The sequence below is a fragment of the Ricinus communis genome, chromosome 5 (genome assembly GCF_019578655.1).
Source record: "Ricinus communis isolate WT05 ecotype wild-type chromosome 5, ASM1957865v1, whole genome shotgun sequence".
Classification (NCBI taxonomy): Eukaryota; Viridiplantae; Streptophyta; class Magnoliopsida; order Malpighiales; family Euphorbiaceae; genus Ricinus; species Ricinus communis.
In genome coordinates, this window is record NC_063260.1 from 7,547,048 (window position 1) to 7,565,723 (window position 18,676).

The following is an 18,676-nucleotide window of genomic DNA, read 5'->3' on the forward strand; positions in this document are numbered from 1 at the left end:
TATTGTTTGAGTTAATTATATAATTTCTTTTATAGTAAAATTATATTATATGATTATCAAAATATTGAAGAAAATATTTTTTCTTAAATCAAACAAAGATGTATAATTATTATTTTAGTACATTGAGAATCGGTCTTGAAAAGAGAGTTTTTCTTTGACCAAAACCATAAGATCATAATTTAGTAGAAGCTAGAAAAAAAAAAATTGTACTGATCACAATTTAATTTAGTAGAAACTAGGAAGTGGTAATTTAGAAGTAGCAATAAAGTAATAAGAAAAAAAGGTTATGTCTTAGAAAAAGAAAAGTAATTAATGAAAACTTTAATTGTGCAAATTGAAGCTTTTATTTTATCTTTTTCTTCTTTTAATTGATAAATGATATAAATAATATTTATAAATGGATAATTTTCATGTCTGAAATTTCATAAAGTTTGCTTGAAAATCACTATTTTCAATTATATGATATTTGATGTTATTAATATCGAATGGGTATTATATGAAACTTATTGGCAAGTGAAATGAATTTAATTATATTCTTAATAAACTGAAAATTTCAAATATCATTTGGCTTCTTCCATCTGATAAGAACCCTTTTGGCAGAAAAGAAAAATGGGGTGACTGGTGAAAAAGAATAATGATTTTGGTAAAGATTATAAAACATAAAGTAACTAACCAAGCATATTAAATGTTGTTATATTAGACAACTGCAGCTCATATCAGAGGCAAAAATGGCATCCTTCTTAAACTGAATAAAGGTTAAACAGAGAAAGTATGTGAGCTTGTATTGAATGAGATTACAACAGCAAAAAGGGAGCCTAATTCCCTTCCATTGTACAGGAAAAAAAATGTTAAATTACCTATTCCCCAGTAATGGCTGAATGATAATAGTGAGGATTGAGGAAACAAAAGAATAGGTTAAGAACAGCAGAACATAAGAACTATGTCACTTATCCTGTCATCTGTGTACTCCAGACTATTATGTTATGTCACTAATCATTTCCTTTTTCGGTTTTCATAGCATCAGATCCCTCATCCCGACTTCTTTCGAGTATCAAATTACAGTTGTTCATTGTGCATGCATCAAGAAGACCCTGGTTCCAAAGCTTGATCATGAATAACCTCCAACACCTGAGTCCATGGGCAATTTACGTCTCAAGAATAAATATCCATGATAAATCTAAATGCGAACTCAAGAAGCTAATAAGGTGTAATCATGCTTTAAAAGCAATAACATGCTAGGAAAAACACAGCCTTCTGAATTGATCTACAACTTCCATCCATGAAAAGCTACCAATTAATGTGACTGTCACCGAATATGGTTTTCAAGTAAGAAGCTTTTCAAATAGCTTAGGTTTTGTACAGTAGGGTTATAATTCTACTCATGTTGTCATAAAAATTAACATGGCTACCTGTCTAACTTTAGAATAGCTGGTAAAGCATAGCTTGCAGCATCCATTTACAAGTCAAAGTGAAATTATTAAGAAAATAAAATGAATAAACTTAAGAAGCAATGACCAGAAAATACAAGGTAGAAATCAATCAGGAACATTACCAAAAGAGAGCAGGAGATCCAACCAGTTCCTGTCCATGAAGTTTTGAGAACGCCTCGCATGCCCAGGGAACATGACCATCAGCCAGCACCCTGCCACAGTGACAAGAGAAACCTAATTTTAATATTTTTTTTGTCTCTAATAAAATCGCATGCATCATCTCTTTCCTTAGAAGCTGATGAGTTTTTGTTAACATCTCAGCTTACAGAGAAAAAGAAGAATCAGTTTGCACAGCTAGAATAATTACCTTTGCTTTCTCACAAATGAGTTCCAAAAATGCATAAGTTGCTTCTCATCTTTGCTAACATCCACAAAGTCATCAAGCATCTGCAAGAATATCAGAACATGAACATGGCAGAACATAAGAAAAATGAAAGAGAGAGGGCAAAAAGAAACAAATACAATGTGATAATTTTTAAAGCAATATCTCATCTATGAACACTAAATACAGATTTAGGAAAGTGTTTAGTAACGAGCTGGAATTCCCCATACTCCAGCAAATAATTCTATCAGCGGGTGCTAGAGAATCTGAAACCATTGCCCACAATTCTTCATGAGTGTTCTGTGACATTTTGTCAGAGCTGAAATCACATCTAGCTAAAGAAAATTTCAAGTAGTCTAAAACTTTGTCTTGTAGTAGATGAAGATATTAATCTAAATGAAAAAAAAAACATAGCAGCTTACAGAAAATACTCCAATTTTTAATTTGCATGCATTGGACCAAGTACTTTAGAACTAAATTCAAATAGATCCAACTTGAGGAGTGAAAAGTACATTTTTTAGTTTGAGCATTCTGGTGTAGTGCCATTTCTGAATCAAAACAATGCAAATAGACCACATATCTCAATTTTTGTTCTTTAATAACTGGAAACTATCATTCTTGGCTTACAGGACCATAACTAGAATTGTCAATATTAGCTTACAAGAAACCGTAGCAGCAATTTCTTACTGAAATGGGCTTAGCGATATCCCAACTTAAGTTTTTGCCACAGATTTGCCCAGCATCAAACATACAAATACATGAGTTGTTATAAAATATCATTGAGTAATAGAAAAAGCAAAATAATTTCTTGTTGAAGCAGGTCTTCAAATTACTAACAAGTTCCATAAAATGTGAAATTCAGTAAAGCAAGTTTTACTGCTGCAACAAGAATCGTAACAAGGAAAAATAAGCAAAACCATCAAACATACCCTTCGATCTTCAAAATCTGCAATGTCATCATCAACTTCATCTTCACTGTCTCGATCTGACATTACTTGTTCCAGAGCCATAGGCTTCAAGAACAAAAAGAAAATTATTGGTGGATAGTGAAAAGGAAGAAAAGAACACAGCAATTTATGGAACAGCAAAAACTTCTGCAAGCATCTAGAAAGGACCTATTCACAGAAATAGCAAAATTGAAAATTTAAGTAATAATGAGAGCTATGTTCAGCTATGATTTTAAAATGGAAACAGTGTTATGTTGAAACACAATAAATATGCATCATCAAGGATAAATCTTTGCCACCTCTACCAACAAGAGTATCTTCATTTTGGGCAACCTGACTTCGAACACTATTGAATTGAGAGCCATATTTATGAAAGTTACGAGCATTAAAATAAAGCTCTGCATAGTTTCTTGCTAATACACCTGAGCATGCCTATCCTCCAAAAGAGTTTGATTGTCCTTATTGAAATTAGTCTATGATCCCGCACGTTGCGGTTTATAATTTAATGATAAAAATTATAAATAAAATATAAATTTATTAAAAAGACTCTAAATTCTATGTATAAAATAATATAAAATTCAGCTATCAATACTAATGGAAAAAAGAAAAGGCTTGACAAACTACAGGCTTGATTTAACAAACTAAAAACAAAAGCAATTTGCCACAAATAAGAATGAAATTAAAAGAACAAAATATAACAAAGGAAAAAGACATTCGTAGAGTTTCAACAAAATCAAACCAGAAATAATAATCTTTACTCTTGCATTCAAAAATCAGGCATTAGTTTGTCTTGGTGCAATGCCCCTCATATAACCAAGACAAATGTCAGCCTATTTAAATGAAGCATCTCAAAAATACTGGTTCTTAGGAACTATATTCCCAAGTAAAAGAAAAATTGTGATGAAATAGCATTCAGTACATTAGAGACCTAAAAATACAACTTAAAAAAAGAAAGCAGGTTAGAAATGTTAGTTATACAAATATCATAATAATCACAGTTCTATTCACTTGAGAAAATACCACATACCATCTGAATCATATAGGCCAAGCTTAAAGGGAAAAAATAATGGCAAGATACCCTAAAATCTTGGCATATTGTATTATTAGTGAGATTTTCATTTACTATAAAGAGCATAAATTTTCAAATTAATCGCATCAAGAACTGAAGATTATGCAGAGAACCAATGGAAAACAATTGAAGCAAAATAGATGAAGAAATACAAAATTACTAAAAGGACCATCGGTAATTAATCACCTGAACTCTATGAGAGTGATAAAATTGTCGTTTCTGTAGGAGTACACGACTGAAAGATGAAATTTACAAAAGAAATTCAATTAGCATCCCAAGAGTGTACATGACTAAAATAAAACAATCTCACTAATAATTTTTTAAATTTCATGAGAAGCAGAGAATATAACTGTGGTTTGTACCACTAAAACACATCCTAAGAGCGAATACTGTAAGGCTATATATGGAGTTCATATATGAGTGGCGTGCGGGTAAAACAGGTTTCTCCAGAAAAGATAATGGCAGGAACCAAAAGAAAAGGATAACATAGCATCACCGCAAGAGAAAATCTTTTGCAAAAAAAAATATATGGCTATATGCATAAGGGATCAAGATTTGCATTGGCTAAGATAAAGACAATATCAGCTTAAGGCTACCATATTTAGAGATGTCCGGCGATTCAAACTAATGCTCTATTTAGAACTGCCTAAAAAAGGAGCATAACTCTCCCTGAGAGGTTAGAAGAGCCATGACACCACCTTTTTAACAAAGTTCCCTACTTGAAATGTATGCATGCAGACATCGTAGTAAGCACATGCTGTTTTCTACTCTGAAAAGACCTAAAAGCCATTTAATTCAAATACGAAAGACTTCGGAGGTCAGGTTTTTTCTTTTTTCTTATTTCTCTAGATTCATGGGCTAGAAGGCACCGGGACTTCTGAAAGGGTGAAGTTTCCGTATCAAACACTTCTCCAATACGGATATGCGCACGACACATGTCGACATGCGTATATGTCAAAATATTTTATTATTGTTATTTTCACGGACATAACACTGCAGGAAAATTTCAAAGATGAGATTAAATAACAATTTAACCCCAAAATTTACAGGCGATTGATAATTGGCCCTAAAATAAAATTCTTTAATGTAATTAGCCCATAATATTTTATAAAATATAATTAACTTTTGACAAATTTATAAGAAAATATAAGGCACACACAGATAAAATTTTATTTCATATATATACATAAAGTTATTATTAAAAAAGTTAAATTATTTATGTGATAAATTAATTTTTTTGTTAGTATATTGTTTACATGAGAATAATTTTATGTGCTTATAATTTAAATATGATATAATATATATTTAAATAACATGTTCATCTCGTATCCTGTCCTAACTTATTAAAAGTAGTCGTGTTAACATGACAGCATCCTATCATGCCGTGCTTCATAGTTCAAGGGTCACTAGAATCCTGGGGAAATAAATAGGGAATATTGAAGCAATTGTTAACATACTTTCTAGGGTCTGACCGTTCCACTGTTAACTTCCTTGCTTTTGCAACATGGATCCCAGCTGGCAGAGAATGATCGCTTCCACATAGTGATTTAACACACTCAGAGTCCACAGAAGATTGAGCCTTTGCAATTGAAACACCTAAGATATTAGAACTTGATGCGACACGTTCTATCAACTCAACATTAGGATACTCGACACCATAGTTTTCTGCTCCATGCCTTGAATTATGCAAATCTTTCTCACTAGAAGATGACTTGGAAGCATTCTCACCTATACAAGATAAAACATCTAAGATATAAATCCAAGATTTAACATCTATAACATGAATATCGATAAAAAATATAACACTTCAAATTATGAATTCAAATTGCAGTCCTCCATACAGAAAGATTATGATGAAAAGAACTAAAAGATGATACCTGCATCCTGGTAATTTTAGCAAATGCGCAGTGCAATAGAGAAAATATCTCTTTTTATAGAATTAAAATTAAATAATATCAGATAAAACCTAGTCTTAAAGCTGGAATTTTTGAAGATTAATGATAGTAACAACTTCGGTATTAGAACAGAAATTTTACCATCATCCTTCCTCAAAAATCCCTCATTTATGCCTTCCAAGGGTAGTTTTGGTGAATCCAACTCCAAGAATTGTACGCAAACTTGCTTTTCATTATGATCATGGTTTCTTGATTTCCGTCTTCCAGGCCTTGAGCTGTAATACAATTTATTAGCCATTTGAGTTCCCACTATTTTGCTAACAGAAAGATGAATATTGATAAAAAGAATGGAAGTTATACATGGAGATCTAAAACCTACCAGAAGAAGAATGTTTGTTGTCTTTGCTCTACTCCATCTGCAACAGTCTGTACATAGATGTAAATAGCTAGAAGAGAATTTTATGCATGCTTCTGTCAAACTTGAAGGTCTAGTATGATGCTCATCATAGAAAACAAATGATAACTGAAGGACAGATAGCCCCAGCCCACACATTAAGAAAAAGGATGTCAAGGGGGTAGCAATGCATTAAACTGCATAATCCTTGTCGCATAGAAACTAGATACAGATGTAGCATATTCTTCATTCTTCATGCTTACATAAGTTTGGCTCTATTATTGGAACCACATTTTGATGGGTCCCTCAGGAAGCAAGAAACAATTATGCGAAGATTCCAAGGACACAACTAGTTGCCAGGTTCCCAGTTCAATTTGAGTTGCTTTATGTATTTGCGATAAGAAAATGAACTTTCCAACACTAAAGCGAAAAAGAAAAGAAAAATAGCCAATACTTATCCAGGATGAATAATGTTCATACCTCAGATAAGAATCTGTCGAGTTTCACAGAGACATTCACTGCTTGGTACTCTTCATTCACCTATAAACAGATGTTTCTTGATGAATATTTATTGAAGCATTCAATGCACAAAAAAGTGGTGAACTATTATTACCAACCCAGAACTCGAAGTTGAATAGATCATGTGAAGAGCACAAATGGTACCGTAAACCCTGCAAACAGAATTGAAAGCGTTCCTTTCTGAGTGTATAAGTGAGTAAAATGCATTTAACAACATTAAAGGGATAGTCAATAATTTATGCAGGATTACAAAGTTAAGTTTTAAATAAATCCATAATGTTGCCAAAAAATCTATAATTTTGTTATTTTTCTACAGGACTCTAATTTCAGGTGCCTTATTGATTGCTCATAACTTATATTTCATGGTAATGAGTTAGAAATAAGGAAATAAAAATTTTAAGCACAATTATCAAACAGACCTTAAAGCTCATACACATCATCGAGCAGAATGGACACAGAAAGTCTTCAGTGACTGCAAGTAAAGAAAGTACAGGCAATGGTTAGCAGCTCCAGAAGAAACATTTTTAACAGGACCATGTTCACTGATAACAAAGAACACATGCAGCACATGGAAAATGTAAAGTCCAATAAAAGTTTTAAAATATAGTTGAGCTATTTGTCAACAGAAATTCAGATAATTTGCTAAATTAAAAGAGATAAATTCATTTTTAAGTGCCGAAAAGAGATTTTGAACAGACAAAAGATGCCGATAGTTATATTATAACCCCAGGTCTTTGCTTACAGATTCCTCATTTTGATTTGAAATCACTCATCTCATCCAGATTAGTTCCCAAGACCACTATACTAACAGAATAACAACTCGAGTCATAATAGTATCTTCAATTTGTCTGATAACAGTGTGAGGTTCAATCATTTCATATCCCTATCCAGTCAATTCCAATTTTTCAATCCAAGTCTAACAATCACATCAAAGCACAATAGGACAGAAAAGCTTATCGATACCATGCATCCACAATTGCAAAAAGCAATTGGGAGGCAGTTGATGGAAGTATTCAATACCCAGTGGTTTCACAGATTGTGCAAAGATTGATTATTATTAGTTCATTTTAATGGTCATTGGATGGAAAAGTTACTCAATGAGCTTTTGAACAGGGGGTGAAACAATTAAACATTGAATTGACAAGTGGCAAGAAGAGATCAATGCACATTTAAGTGATGATCTAATTTTAGTCTCAAAGGCAAAGTTATAACAAGATGTTAACGAGTTCTTTCCCAGCAAATAACTTTAACATCCTATGTAAATTGAACTCATTTAAAGTATTGGATTGGATCGATATCACCTTATGAATTGCAATAGTATTCAAGATGCTAAGCACCAATCTTTCAAGATAAGACATGACACCATGGTAACACACATCAATATCAGGAATAAAATAAGTCTAGAATAGAAATGCAAGTTAAGTTGTGCGCATTAGAATTCTATAGAATTCAAAGTGGGGTAGCTGAACAGTTAGGAGTTTGTAATAACGATCTGATCCCATGTCAAGCATAATTTACTGTAAAAAGGAAAAATTTAATAAAAAAATAAATGAAAAAAATAACAAATTCAAATTCAAGGAAGGCAGTCACATGTATTCCACTCCAGATATTAAAACATATAACTAATTGGATAACTTAAGAAACTCCTACTGCAAATTTACTGTAAAAAAGGAAAAAAATTAATAAAATAATAAATGAAAAAATAACAAATTCAAATTCAAGGAAGGCAGTCACATGTATTCCACTCCAGATGTTAAAACATATAAGTAATTGGATAACTTAAGAAACTCCTACTGCAAATTGTGGAAGTAACATTCAAGAGCATCAATTGCATTCTCCAGAAGCACAAAGAATACCATCCTCCCAACCCCCCACCCCCATCCCCAAAGAAAAGAGAAGTGTAACACCTTCAGTCTTTTGCAGTTTGTTGTTGTAATCTCTGTAGTTGAAAATCACAATTCCAGCCGCCAACCTAATCAAGCATATTCACCCAGAAAGGTCAATCCCTAGTGCCTAGGCCACAGAGCTAGAAATGATAAACTGATAATTGCAAACTTCTCCCTCTGAACTTAATGAGTAAAGAAAGGTTTTCTAACTTATAACTTACAAGAATAAGGACATATTTAAACCACATTAATTATTCAACACCATCACAAGAACTAATGATCATCAATGGCATAAAATCTAATGCAAAAAAAAAAAAAAAAAGTAACGGTATAAAGGCCAAAGTTAATAAGAAGGAAGCTCATACCTCCTTTTACGGCTTGCTTTCATTTTATAACGCAAGCATCTTCGAAGAAATGAAGGCTACGCCATAAAAAGCATTTGATTTTAAAGTAAAGATAATAAAACTAAACCCTGATCAACACAAGATAAATAAAAACAAACAAACAAATAGATAAGACCCAGAAAAGGAAAAAATTATAAAAGAGACATTACATTGAATTGAGCACGACGGTGAAGAATATTGTAAAGTTCAACGGGCTTGCAATAAATTAGAAGACTTTCATCAGCTGCAATTGCTTCCTCAACAGACAAATGCACACAACTATTCTGATGACACATCTCCTCCTCCTCTACAAAACTAAAAATTCCCACTTTTCATAAATTCCTTTTTCATCATATGCAGTCAAACATAAAACCAAAGACCTAACTTAATTACAGTACCAATTCAAAGATTGAAACCAAACTTTCTTAAACAAATCAAACTTAACAATAAATTATAAAGGGTGAAAGAAATTTTACCAAAGTTGAAAACTTTTTGCTGGAAAGTGAGTGAATTGAAGGTTTCGAGGAACCAACGGCTAGGTCTAGTTGTTAGGTTGGCTAACTGAAAACGAATTGTAAAACTTAAGACAACTATAGATTGGGACCAGACTCCTGACACAGAGACCAGACAGCACCAGTTCTCTTTTTATTAGTATTATGTTATTTACATTCCTTTTTATTTTTTATTTATATTTGTAATTAATTGTGAATTGGTTTCTAACTGGCTCTTTTAACCATGGGCAGTTAATACGGCCGTTACCAGTTACGAAGACTCAGAAAATCACTTTTTCTTTTTATTGAAATGACAGAATGGGCCTGGATTCTGTACTCTTTTTATGTTGTTAGGCACTTTCTTTCCGTTGGCCCATCAGAGCCCATAACTTCACTGTATAAGAGGACAATGACTTCAAATTCCAATGATTTATAATGGAAAAACTTTTTTTTTTTGTTTTTTTATATCAAGTTTACTGTTTTTTATTTTTTTTATTCTTACTGTATCAAATTATTAAAAATAATTTTTAATTTTTTTTTTAAATTTACAGCTTTAATTTATTTTTATTTTTTGATTATTTCTTAGTAAAACAACTGAAAATAAACTACCGAAATGAATTAAAAAATAATCGAAAATAATTGAAGAACAACTAAAAATAATTGAAAAATAATCGAAAAATAAATGCAAAGTTTTATTGTTTTAAAGAAAAAAAGTTAATATAACTGAATCTTAATATATTTGTTAAAAAATTTCCATTTATAATCTCTATGAGTTGAAGAACTTAAAAAGAGTTTGTCTTCTAAGATTATAATATTCCAATGGCCAGGCCGGCCAATCACCATAACCTATATAACCCACAGTAGCATCTAAAATTCATGAATCTTTACAACCATACATGAACAAAATTGCATCCTAGCTAGTATCCATCAGAATCTTCGTAACAATAAAATTTGAATTAATTAAAGCAATGTAAACATAGGCTAAGCTGATCATATAATTAAAAATTCATTGTTCATGTATATAAAAAAAATTGCACCTACCAAAGAGCTTGGTCATTGAGATTAACTTCAATTATGGCATCTATTCTTGAAGAGCAACTGGTTGAGTCACTCTCTTGTGTGGGTCAAAAATTATGTGTTAGAAACTTCATTTGGTCTGAAGAAGAATGGCCAGCAATTGATCATAACAGCTTTGCAAATGGAGATGATGACATTCCTGTTATAAGTCTCCAAGGAGTTTTTGATGAGAGAAAGGACCAGGAATATGATAATATTTGCCAAGAAATGGTAAATGCTAGTGCTAAATGGGGATTTTTCAAGTTAGTCGACCATGGGATTGCTTTGGAAACCATAGAGAAATTTAAAGTTCATGTGAATGAGTTTTTCGCTCTTTCAATGGAGCAGAAAATGAAGGCTGCTAGATCAACCAACCTTCCTCTAGGTTACTCTGCCTCAAATCCTGATTATGGGAAAATTTACCCTGGGCTGAGATTATACAGTTGCTTCAATCTCAAGAACAGGTAGTTTCATTTGCAAGAAAGGTGTATGATGATCAATATCAACCATTTAGGTAATTATATGCCATTGTTGTCATCTTTGATTTCTGATCCAAAATATAAAAAAAAAAAAATTAGATTCTTTTAACTCATTAAAAATCATACATGTATTACATAAATTCATTATAATTCATAAGATTACTTCTCTTTTTCCAAAAGAAAATTTTATCTATATATATATATATATATATATTGATTCTGTGATTATATATTATTCATACTTAAAAAGAAAAAAGAAAGATTTTCTCGGTACTTGCAGCAATGCTTTGATGGAGTACATGCAAGCATTGGATAAACTAGGGATGATAATACTGGAGATGTTGGCTCATGGATTAGGCCTACCTCGAGACTTCTTCTTAAGGAACTTTGAAGCAAAAGAAGAAACCATTTTGAGAGTTAACAAATATCCTCCATGCCCCATTCCAGAGAAATGTCTTGGACTAGGGAGCCACTCAGACCCCCATACCTTAACCATATTGCTGCAAGATGATGTGGGTGGCCTTCAAGTTCTCAAGAATGACAATCAATGGATTGGAGTTTGCCCTGTCCTAAATTCCTTTGTCATCAACCTTGGTGACACCCTTGAAGTAACTTTCTTCTATCTCCTTCAATCACCATAAGTCCATATTTTAAGTAATTCTGCTAAAGTTATGGCAACCATTAGGTTTTTTAGATGAATAATTTTGTCGGGATGTATGCTTTTCAGGCATGGACAAATGGGAACTTAAAAAGTGTTGTGCACAGAGCAGTTGTCAACAAAGAGAAGAGCAGGCTATCAGCAGCATACTTCCTTAGCCCCAATAGTCGTACCATCATAGACTCCCTCCCACAATTCATTGATCTAAATACTAATCCTAGAAAATATCGGCCTTTCACTTGGGGTGATTTCAGGAAGCAACTTTTGTCTCAAAAGAGAGTTGTGGGTAAAACAGCACTCAACAGATACCATATTTCTAAGATGCAATAGGTAATTGGAACTTCAATAATGTTGCAATGAATAATTACGATACATAATCTTTGGAGGCGGATAAATATATATATATATATAATAACATCCTCACATCTATGTGAAACTATTTATTGAAATGCAATTGTAGTGATATATATCGACACTTCCTAATGCGATTGATGATTATTAAGAATAAATTTTTTATATTTGATATTTACTTTTAATTTTTGTATCAAGATATACTTATTAATGGAATATTCATATTTATTTTCAATCTTTTTTACATTATCCAATACAATTAAACTAGTAGATCCGTGACCTTACTTGCAGACATGTATTGTTTCAAATCTATTAAAACTTGACCAAATGGCCTAGTAATATAATTATTAATTGCAAGTCTCGTGGTCATGGTAACACATAAAATTTTCTTGGTGACTTGATCACCAATTGCCAGTAGTAACAACCCACTCGTTTCTCATCCATGACATGTACATGTCTCATAGATTTTGAATACTTCGTATGTTAATGGATTCAGCCCTACCTGACAAGAAATAAACAGAATAAACAAATCAAAGTATACGTTCATAGTATGATTAAGGACTTGGTAAATGTATGTTTGCTCTTATTCAATTCATCAATGGGCTGACATAAAAGAAAATATAGGTTTGACATTTGGAATAAAAAGTTGAAAAGAAAAAAAAAAGTAGCAAAGGCATTATAAAATTTTACCCTATTTATTCTGTGCACAACCTTTCAAGTCATGAATCTGCTTGTTTCATTGACATTTCTTATCATCACCGGTTTAATTGGATATTTTCCTTGCATCCCCAACATGTTATGTACTTGACAAAAATTCTCGTTACCTGGATTATTTTGTCATGACCCGATCTGTGGGGCCGTAATCGGCGCTAGAAAATGAATAGATTTAAATCCTCTGAAACCCGTAGCAAACCTAATTAGCCAATAATTTAGATAATCGCATGCATGAATATATACACTAGTTAAATAAATCAATAATTCTTTCACAATTCACCACACAGCCAAATAAATTCTTAAGCTAGATTACTAGAAAAAAATTTTATTATCTTTAACAGACCAAGATAAAATGTAAAGTATCAAATACACTACTGCAGAGAGTCTAGAATTTTAAATAATTTGAAATACAAAAGTTAAGATTTAATTACAACAAGTCCAAAGGGGAAAGAAAGTCGGGATGCAAAAAGAAGTTTGTAGAGAATCTAGCTGTCACCTAAAAAATTTAAAATTGAAACTATCAGTCTCGAGAGTAAATTAAAATCATATACTCAGAATTATAATAACTGTAAATATAAAATAATTATTTAATAGTATAAAATATCACAAATAACAAATGCGTATCATATCGTAATTTTAAAAAGACATGCAAATTTAACACACAGGACGAGCACTCCAGCACACTCTAAATCTCCAAATCTAACAGTCTTTTGGCTCTCTTAATCCAATAAGAGTGGCACTCAGAGAGCAAAGCTCAACCAAAATTCTTAAGTCCAATCTGATCACTTGAATACTAATGTAGTCGGCGTTCAGAGAGCAACGCTCGACTATGGACCTTTCTTTGGCAATTTAGACTTCCATAGGCTCAGAAAGCTGCACTCAACAGAGCACATCATGAATATTCCTTTATTACCTAATTCTGATTTTCACTGGTACGCACATGGTCCTAATGGAGCCCATCATGTGGCATGTTCTATCGTTGCCTCATTCCGAACCACAATATATATTTAACATCAATAAAAAATTAAGTAACATGATGCACAAAATTTTATAATATTAATAATATTTAAATAATAATAACAGTGATAATAATAATAATAATAATTGAGATGAAATAAAAGTAGTGGCACAAACAATAATAATAATAAGAATAATAATAATAACAACTATTATATCAATATTAATAATATTAGCAGTGATGAAGGTAAAAATAGATTTAATATTACTTATACTACTAAAATAACCATATTAATTATTCATTTAAGAATTATATTGAAATGCATATATGACATAGAGGGTAGAATATATGATTCTAACTCTCAGTTCTGCCAAGTTCCACTAACTGTTCCCTACGCCTCGGATGAAATTAATGAAATATTCATTCCCTAGGCGTAGACTCTTAGATTAGACTGCCTAAGGAATTTTGATACCGAAAATTCGATAGAACTTTCCCTAAAATATGAAAGTTTACCTTCCCTATAATGGGTTCAAAGCCTGCTAGAAACACTTCAAATATTTCATAATTATTTAACGAGAATTGGGTCACCAAAACTGCATTATTTTCCGACTCTGCAACACAACCCAAATTACAATACAAAATCAACAGTCCGGCAAACTGATAATATTATTCATGATACAACCTACAATTATTTCCTCATATTTAATTAATTAATCACACCTTCAATTTATACAATAAAATAATAATTCTTTCTATTATTAATATGCAATATTTCTAGAATCAGCTACTAATTAATTAAATAATTTAATTAATTATCAATAACTAACAATTGATACACTTAACATTTTTTAATAATTTTTAGATAATTTTTAAGATCTAAATAAAATTATACCGAGTCAAAATCTAAAATTCCGCTAGCTTAAAAAACACCAGGTTCCAAAAGCCGGTATCGCCAACCGTATCGGATTTCGAATTTAGAGATGCCTAAGTGAAGATTGAGTTGCGTGGAGTTTAAGTACACCAAAATCACCGCCTAGCCCTTGTCGGAAACTGATAGATTGCAATGAGAAGGGAGCTGCTCCGGTAAGACTCTCCTAAGGCTATCGGCGGAGGAAAAATGGCGTGGAGAAGCTGGCTTGGGATTTTCGACGGTGGGGAGCTCGATTCCGGCGTCGGACAGGCGAAAGGGTGATGACAGGAGGTCGAACCGGCGATGGCAGCGTGGGAGGCGACTTCTTCTCCTAGCTGCGGTGAGAAAACAATGAGAGAGAGGGGGAAAAGGACGGTGTCGACGAGAAATGGGAAGAAGAAAGGAAGTTTGGTGGTCGGCGACGGGATTGTGACCGAAAATGGAAGGGAGTGGAGGGAGGGGAGGCAGCGTCGGAAAGAGAGAAAAAGGAAGAGAGGGGATTTTTTTTATGTTATATTTTGTTTTCTTAAGCAATAGATGAAAAAATACAAAATAAGCCCCCCTTCCTCCCTTCCTTTCTCCAAAAAAGTTGATATAATGACGCCCACAATTAATTTTATTTTTATTTTATTATTTATTTATTTGTATATATAAAATAAATAAATTATTATTTTTTAATGTAATGTTAATTTCAAATTAAATAAAAAATAAATATTTTAAATAAAACTCATGTGAATATAAATAAAATTGACTATTCTTTTAAAATCACAAATCTAAATTCAGAATTTACTAAATTACTTTTGATAAATATTACAATCTTATGCGGTTAGTATGTTAGTGTATTATTTTTCTTTATAGAAATGTGTTAGTGTGTTATGTTAATGGGAAAGGAAAGGAAAAAGAAAATTTATAAAAAAAAAATCACTAAATTTAAAATCTCCATTTTTGGAACTAAATGTTGTCAACTCCTTTTTTTCATTGAGTTGTTACAATGTATTCCAAAGTAATGTTGTGGACTCTGTCAATGAGTACTCTTCTTTTCCTTTCTTTGTTTTCGCTTTCTAACGTCAAGTGCTTTACAGCTAATTGGCAATCTTCAAAATGATCGTCAAGGGCAGTCTCAGACTTGTTCTTTCTTTTTCAGATATTCATCAAGCAAATTACATGCATCAGAAATGACCAAAACTATATGGTTATTAGAAAAAAGAAATGAAATTTGGTATTTTCATCTCTGTTTCCTGGTCATATATCAAATATAGCGTTTGAAATGTATTCCCACAGCTTGCAGAAATCTAGTTCTAACTTCTAAGTATCATCTTGAGCCTTGACCAAGATTACCTTTAATCCTATGAAATCCATTTTCTTCTCTTCCTTGTGCAGAATGTAGGGAATGATTATTTTATTCAAAAGAAAACGTAAAAGAAAGAAATGTGTTAAAAGAGTAGCAAATAATCTATTCTTATTTCTTTTTAGTCAAAATTTGGCTGTAGTAATGTGGACATGAAGCTATTATTTCTCTTAACCTCTATATTATAATTTTTAATATTATTTCACATTATCGTTACACTAAGATATTATTAACTTTTCTTTTTTGAAGAAAGATATTGGTAACTTAAACCTCTATTAAATCTTATTGTATATTAAGATAATTTAATATAAAAAATCTAAATGAGTATACATTATAAATTTCTTATATATAAATATACAAACTTATCATTAAAACATATTTTGAAACTGAGATGTAAACACTTACATATTCATTTTTTTTAACCAGAAAACACTTATATATTTATTCATATTTATGCATGGATTAGTAGTTGGTGACGAGATCTAACAAAAATGGACTAAGGCCACCAGAAAAGCTAAACCCCTGAAGTGGCAGACTGGCAGTCTTGTTAATTAACGAGTCCAAAAAGTTAATCTTATCAAACCCCACAAAAACCCTAGCACCCCTTTCTCTACCATAATTTAAGCAGTAGCCACAAAGAGCCCATCCTTTTGAAGAAGAAAAGAAAATCGTGAAATTCTTGAAACCAAACAAGGCTGTAGTGCTCCTGCAAGGCCGATACGCCGGCAGGAAAGCGGTGATCGTCCGATCTTTCGACGATGGACCACGTGACCGCCCATATGGCCATTGTCTTGTGGCGGGAATATCAAAGTACCCACCAAATGTATTAAAGAAAGACTCGGCAAAGAAAACAACAAAGAAATCCAAAGTGAAAGCATTTATGAAAGTAGTTGATTATAGCCATTCCATGCCTACTGGATATACTCTTGATGTTGATTTGAAAGATGTTGTTACTCCTGATGCTTTGGTTTCTAGAGATATGAAAGTTACTGCTGCTAAAGAAATCAAGAGAAGATTTGAAGAGATATTCAAGAGTGGCAAGAATAAGTGGTTCTTTTCTAAGCTTAGGTTTTGACCAAATGGCAAATTGGGCTTTTGTTATGTTATGATTTTGAGAGACTGTTTTGTGCTTTTTTGAGTTTGGTATTAAGAGTAGCTTGTCATGTTGAACTTATATGCTGGAAGTTGAACTTGTGTTATGATACTTCTTATATTTAATAATAGGTTTTGGTATTTGGATTATAAAGCTTAATTTTTATTAATTAATGGGCAATCATTGGTTGCTGCTCCTAGAAATATTCCCCTTGGGATTAAGCAGTGATAATATGGGAGTTGTGCTGATCCTGTTACGTATTTCTGTGCTTATTCCTTATTGTTACCTGTATTCTTTATTGTAGATCTTTTATCAGTTCTTACATTTGCATTTGTTCAGATGACTACTGTGGCATGTTTGCTTTTCTGCATTGTCCATATCATTTGTGATTATTTTTAGTGAGTGATTACTCAGTTTAGTTAAGAACCATGACAGGGATCTGTCATTACTTGTGCTGAAGTAGAGTTTTGTTCTGCTGTCTTGGGATCTTGACATTTCTATGCTTACTGCATTTTCTAATAGGTTTTACACTGCTTATCTGGTTAACATTGTGATCGCCCCTATAATCCAGTATTGATCATGGCATTCGAACACTGTTATGTGTAAATCTACCTTTAGTATGATAACTCATTCTTCCAGTTACCATACCTTGTTAAAGATTCATAGATGGTGATGAATGTGGTACACACTTCATCTTAATAACAAGAAAAAAACTGAATTATTGTCAGCAAAACACACAGAAGACATAGCAGCAACTAAGGCCGAAAAACTGCAAGTGAAAATACTCAACCAAGTCCTTTTGTTATTCTTTTGAGTGGAACACTCAACTAGGCTTTAGTTCCAAATTTGTTTGGGTTGGTAATAAGGATTCTTATCGCTTATGCTAATGATTTATATAAAAGTTCCAGGGTCGTTAAGTATTTTATTACTATTCACCAGCCAGCTCCTAGCTGCCATACATTGTCGAGTCGGGATTGCAAAATTTCCTTTTGAACTAAATAGTTCCATGAGAGTTGTGTGCTTCATCCTATGTTGATGCTCTCCTTATTGAGGTGTGTGTTTTGATGAACATTTACCATCTAGCCTAGTTTTTCTTCAATCTGTTTCTTCCCCTTCCAATTACTAAATTTGGGAATGCAATTGAGATATCAAATACTGAAAAGGAACGTTCTATATTTGTTAAGGGAAAAGACAAGCTTATAAGCGGACTAGCAGAATGGTGATAATGGTGCAACTTGGCCATGCTGTACCAAACTATGTTGATACTTAAATTTATTATTAAGTATCAAGCTCATCTAAAATTATTCATTTAGTAAATTAAGGTAACATTTTATCTTTAGCATTTAATTTGTAAGAAAAAAATTGACTAATTATTTTACTTGTTCTAAAGATTTTATTCTTAGAACAATTCAGTCCAAATAAAGTTTAGACGTTTTAAAATCACTAATATTTACAATATTATTAAATTTTTAGATGATTTAGTTTTAGATTATTAATATAAAAATATTCTAGTTTAAAATATAATTTCTATTATTCTTTAATAACTAGGATTAAATTATATTAAAAGTAAAAATTTATTTTAATTTGATAAGAAAATTAAAGACTTAATTTAGCCAAATAATTCTGATGCTGATTAACTTTAAAAAAAAAATCTGAAATTGAAAAGTTGATTATCAGGTTCATGATAATCTTATAGTTTATTTGTATCTAAAT

The 18,676-nt window shown here is 31.9% G+C and overlaps 3 protein-coding genes and 1 long non-coding RNA gene across 5 annotated transcripts; 2 read left to right on the top strand and 2 right to left on the bottom strand.

The window, feature by feature from the left end:
• Positions 1-716: 716 nt before the first annotated feature.
• Positions 717-9,573, bottom strand: LOC8277460 (polycomb group protein EMBRYONIC FLOWER 2). The gene is made up of 15 exons (XM_015727325.3): positions 9,382-9,573; positions 9,076-9,220; positions 8,888-8,943; positions 8,544-8,608; positions 7,056-7,108; positions 6,735-6,788; positions 6,598-6,657; positions 6,103-6,149; positions 5,865-5,998; positions 5,286-5,556; positions 4,015-4,063; positions 2,742-2,825; positions 1,798-1,877; positions 1,553-1,642; positions 717-1,128 (listed from the first exon to the last, which is right to left on the bottom strand). The coding sequence occupies exons 2-15, from the start codon at positions 9,199-9,201 to the stop codon at positions 990-992; spliced, it is 1,308 nt and encodes a 435-aa protein (XP_015582811.2). The 5' UTR covers positions 9,202-9,220; positions 9,382-9,573; the 3' UTR covers positions 717-989.
• An 897-nt stretch (positions 9,574-10,470) lies between these two features.
• LOC8277459 (gibberellin 2-beta-dioxygenase 4) lies at positions 10,471-11,919 on the top strand. Its single transcript, XM_048373546.1, has 3 exons — positions 10,471-10,916; positions 11,212-11,539; positions 11,659-11,919. The coding sequence occupies exons 1-3, from the start codon at positions 10,471-10,473 to the stop codon at positions 11,917-11,919; spliced, it is 1,035 nt and encodes a 344-aa protein (XP_048229503.1).
• A 1,021-nt stretch (positions 11,920-12,940) lies between these two features.
• On the bottom strand, positions 12,941-15,149 carry LOC125370069. 2 transcript variants are annotated; one of them, XR_007215748.1, is made up of 3 exons: positions 14,505-15,145; positions 14,126-14,223; positions 12,941-13,150 (listed from the first exon to the last, which is right to left on the bottom strand). It is a non-coding gene; the product is annotated as an uncharacterized LOC125370069 (long non-coding RNA). The 2 variants fall into 2 exon arrangements; XR_007215749.1 differs by lacking the exon at positions 14,126-14,223 and having other exon boundaries at positions 14,505-15,149.
• Positions 15,150-15,513: 364 nt separating this feature from the next.
• LOC8277461 (60S ribosomal protein L27) lies at positions 15,514-17,122 on the top strand. Its single transcript, XM_048373547.1, has 2 exons — positions 15,514-15,525; positions 16,502-17,122. The coding sequence occupies exons 1-2, from the start codon at positions 15,514-15,516 to the stop codon at positions 16,943-16,945; spliced, it is 456 nt and encodes a 151-aa protein (XP_048229504.1). The 3' UTR covers positions 16,946-17,122.
• The last annotated feature ends 1,554 nt before the right edge of the window (positions 17,123-18,676 follow it).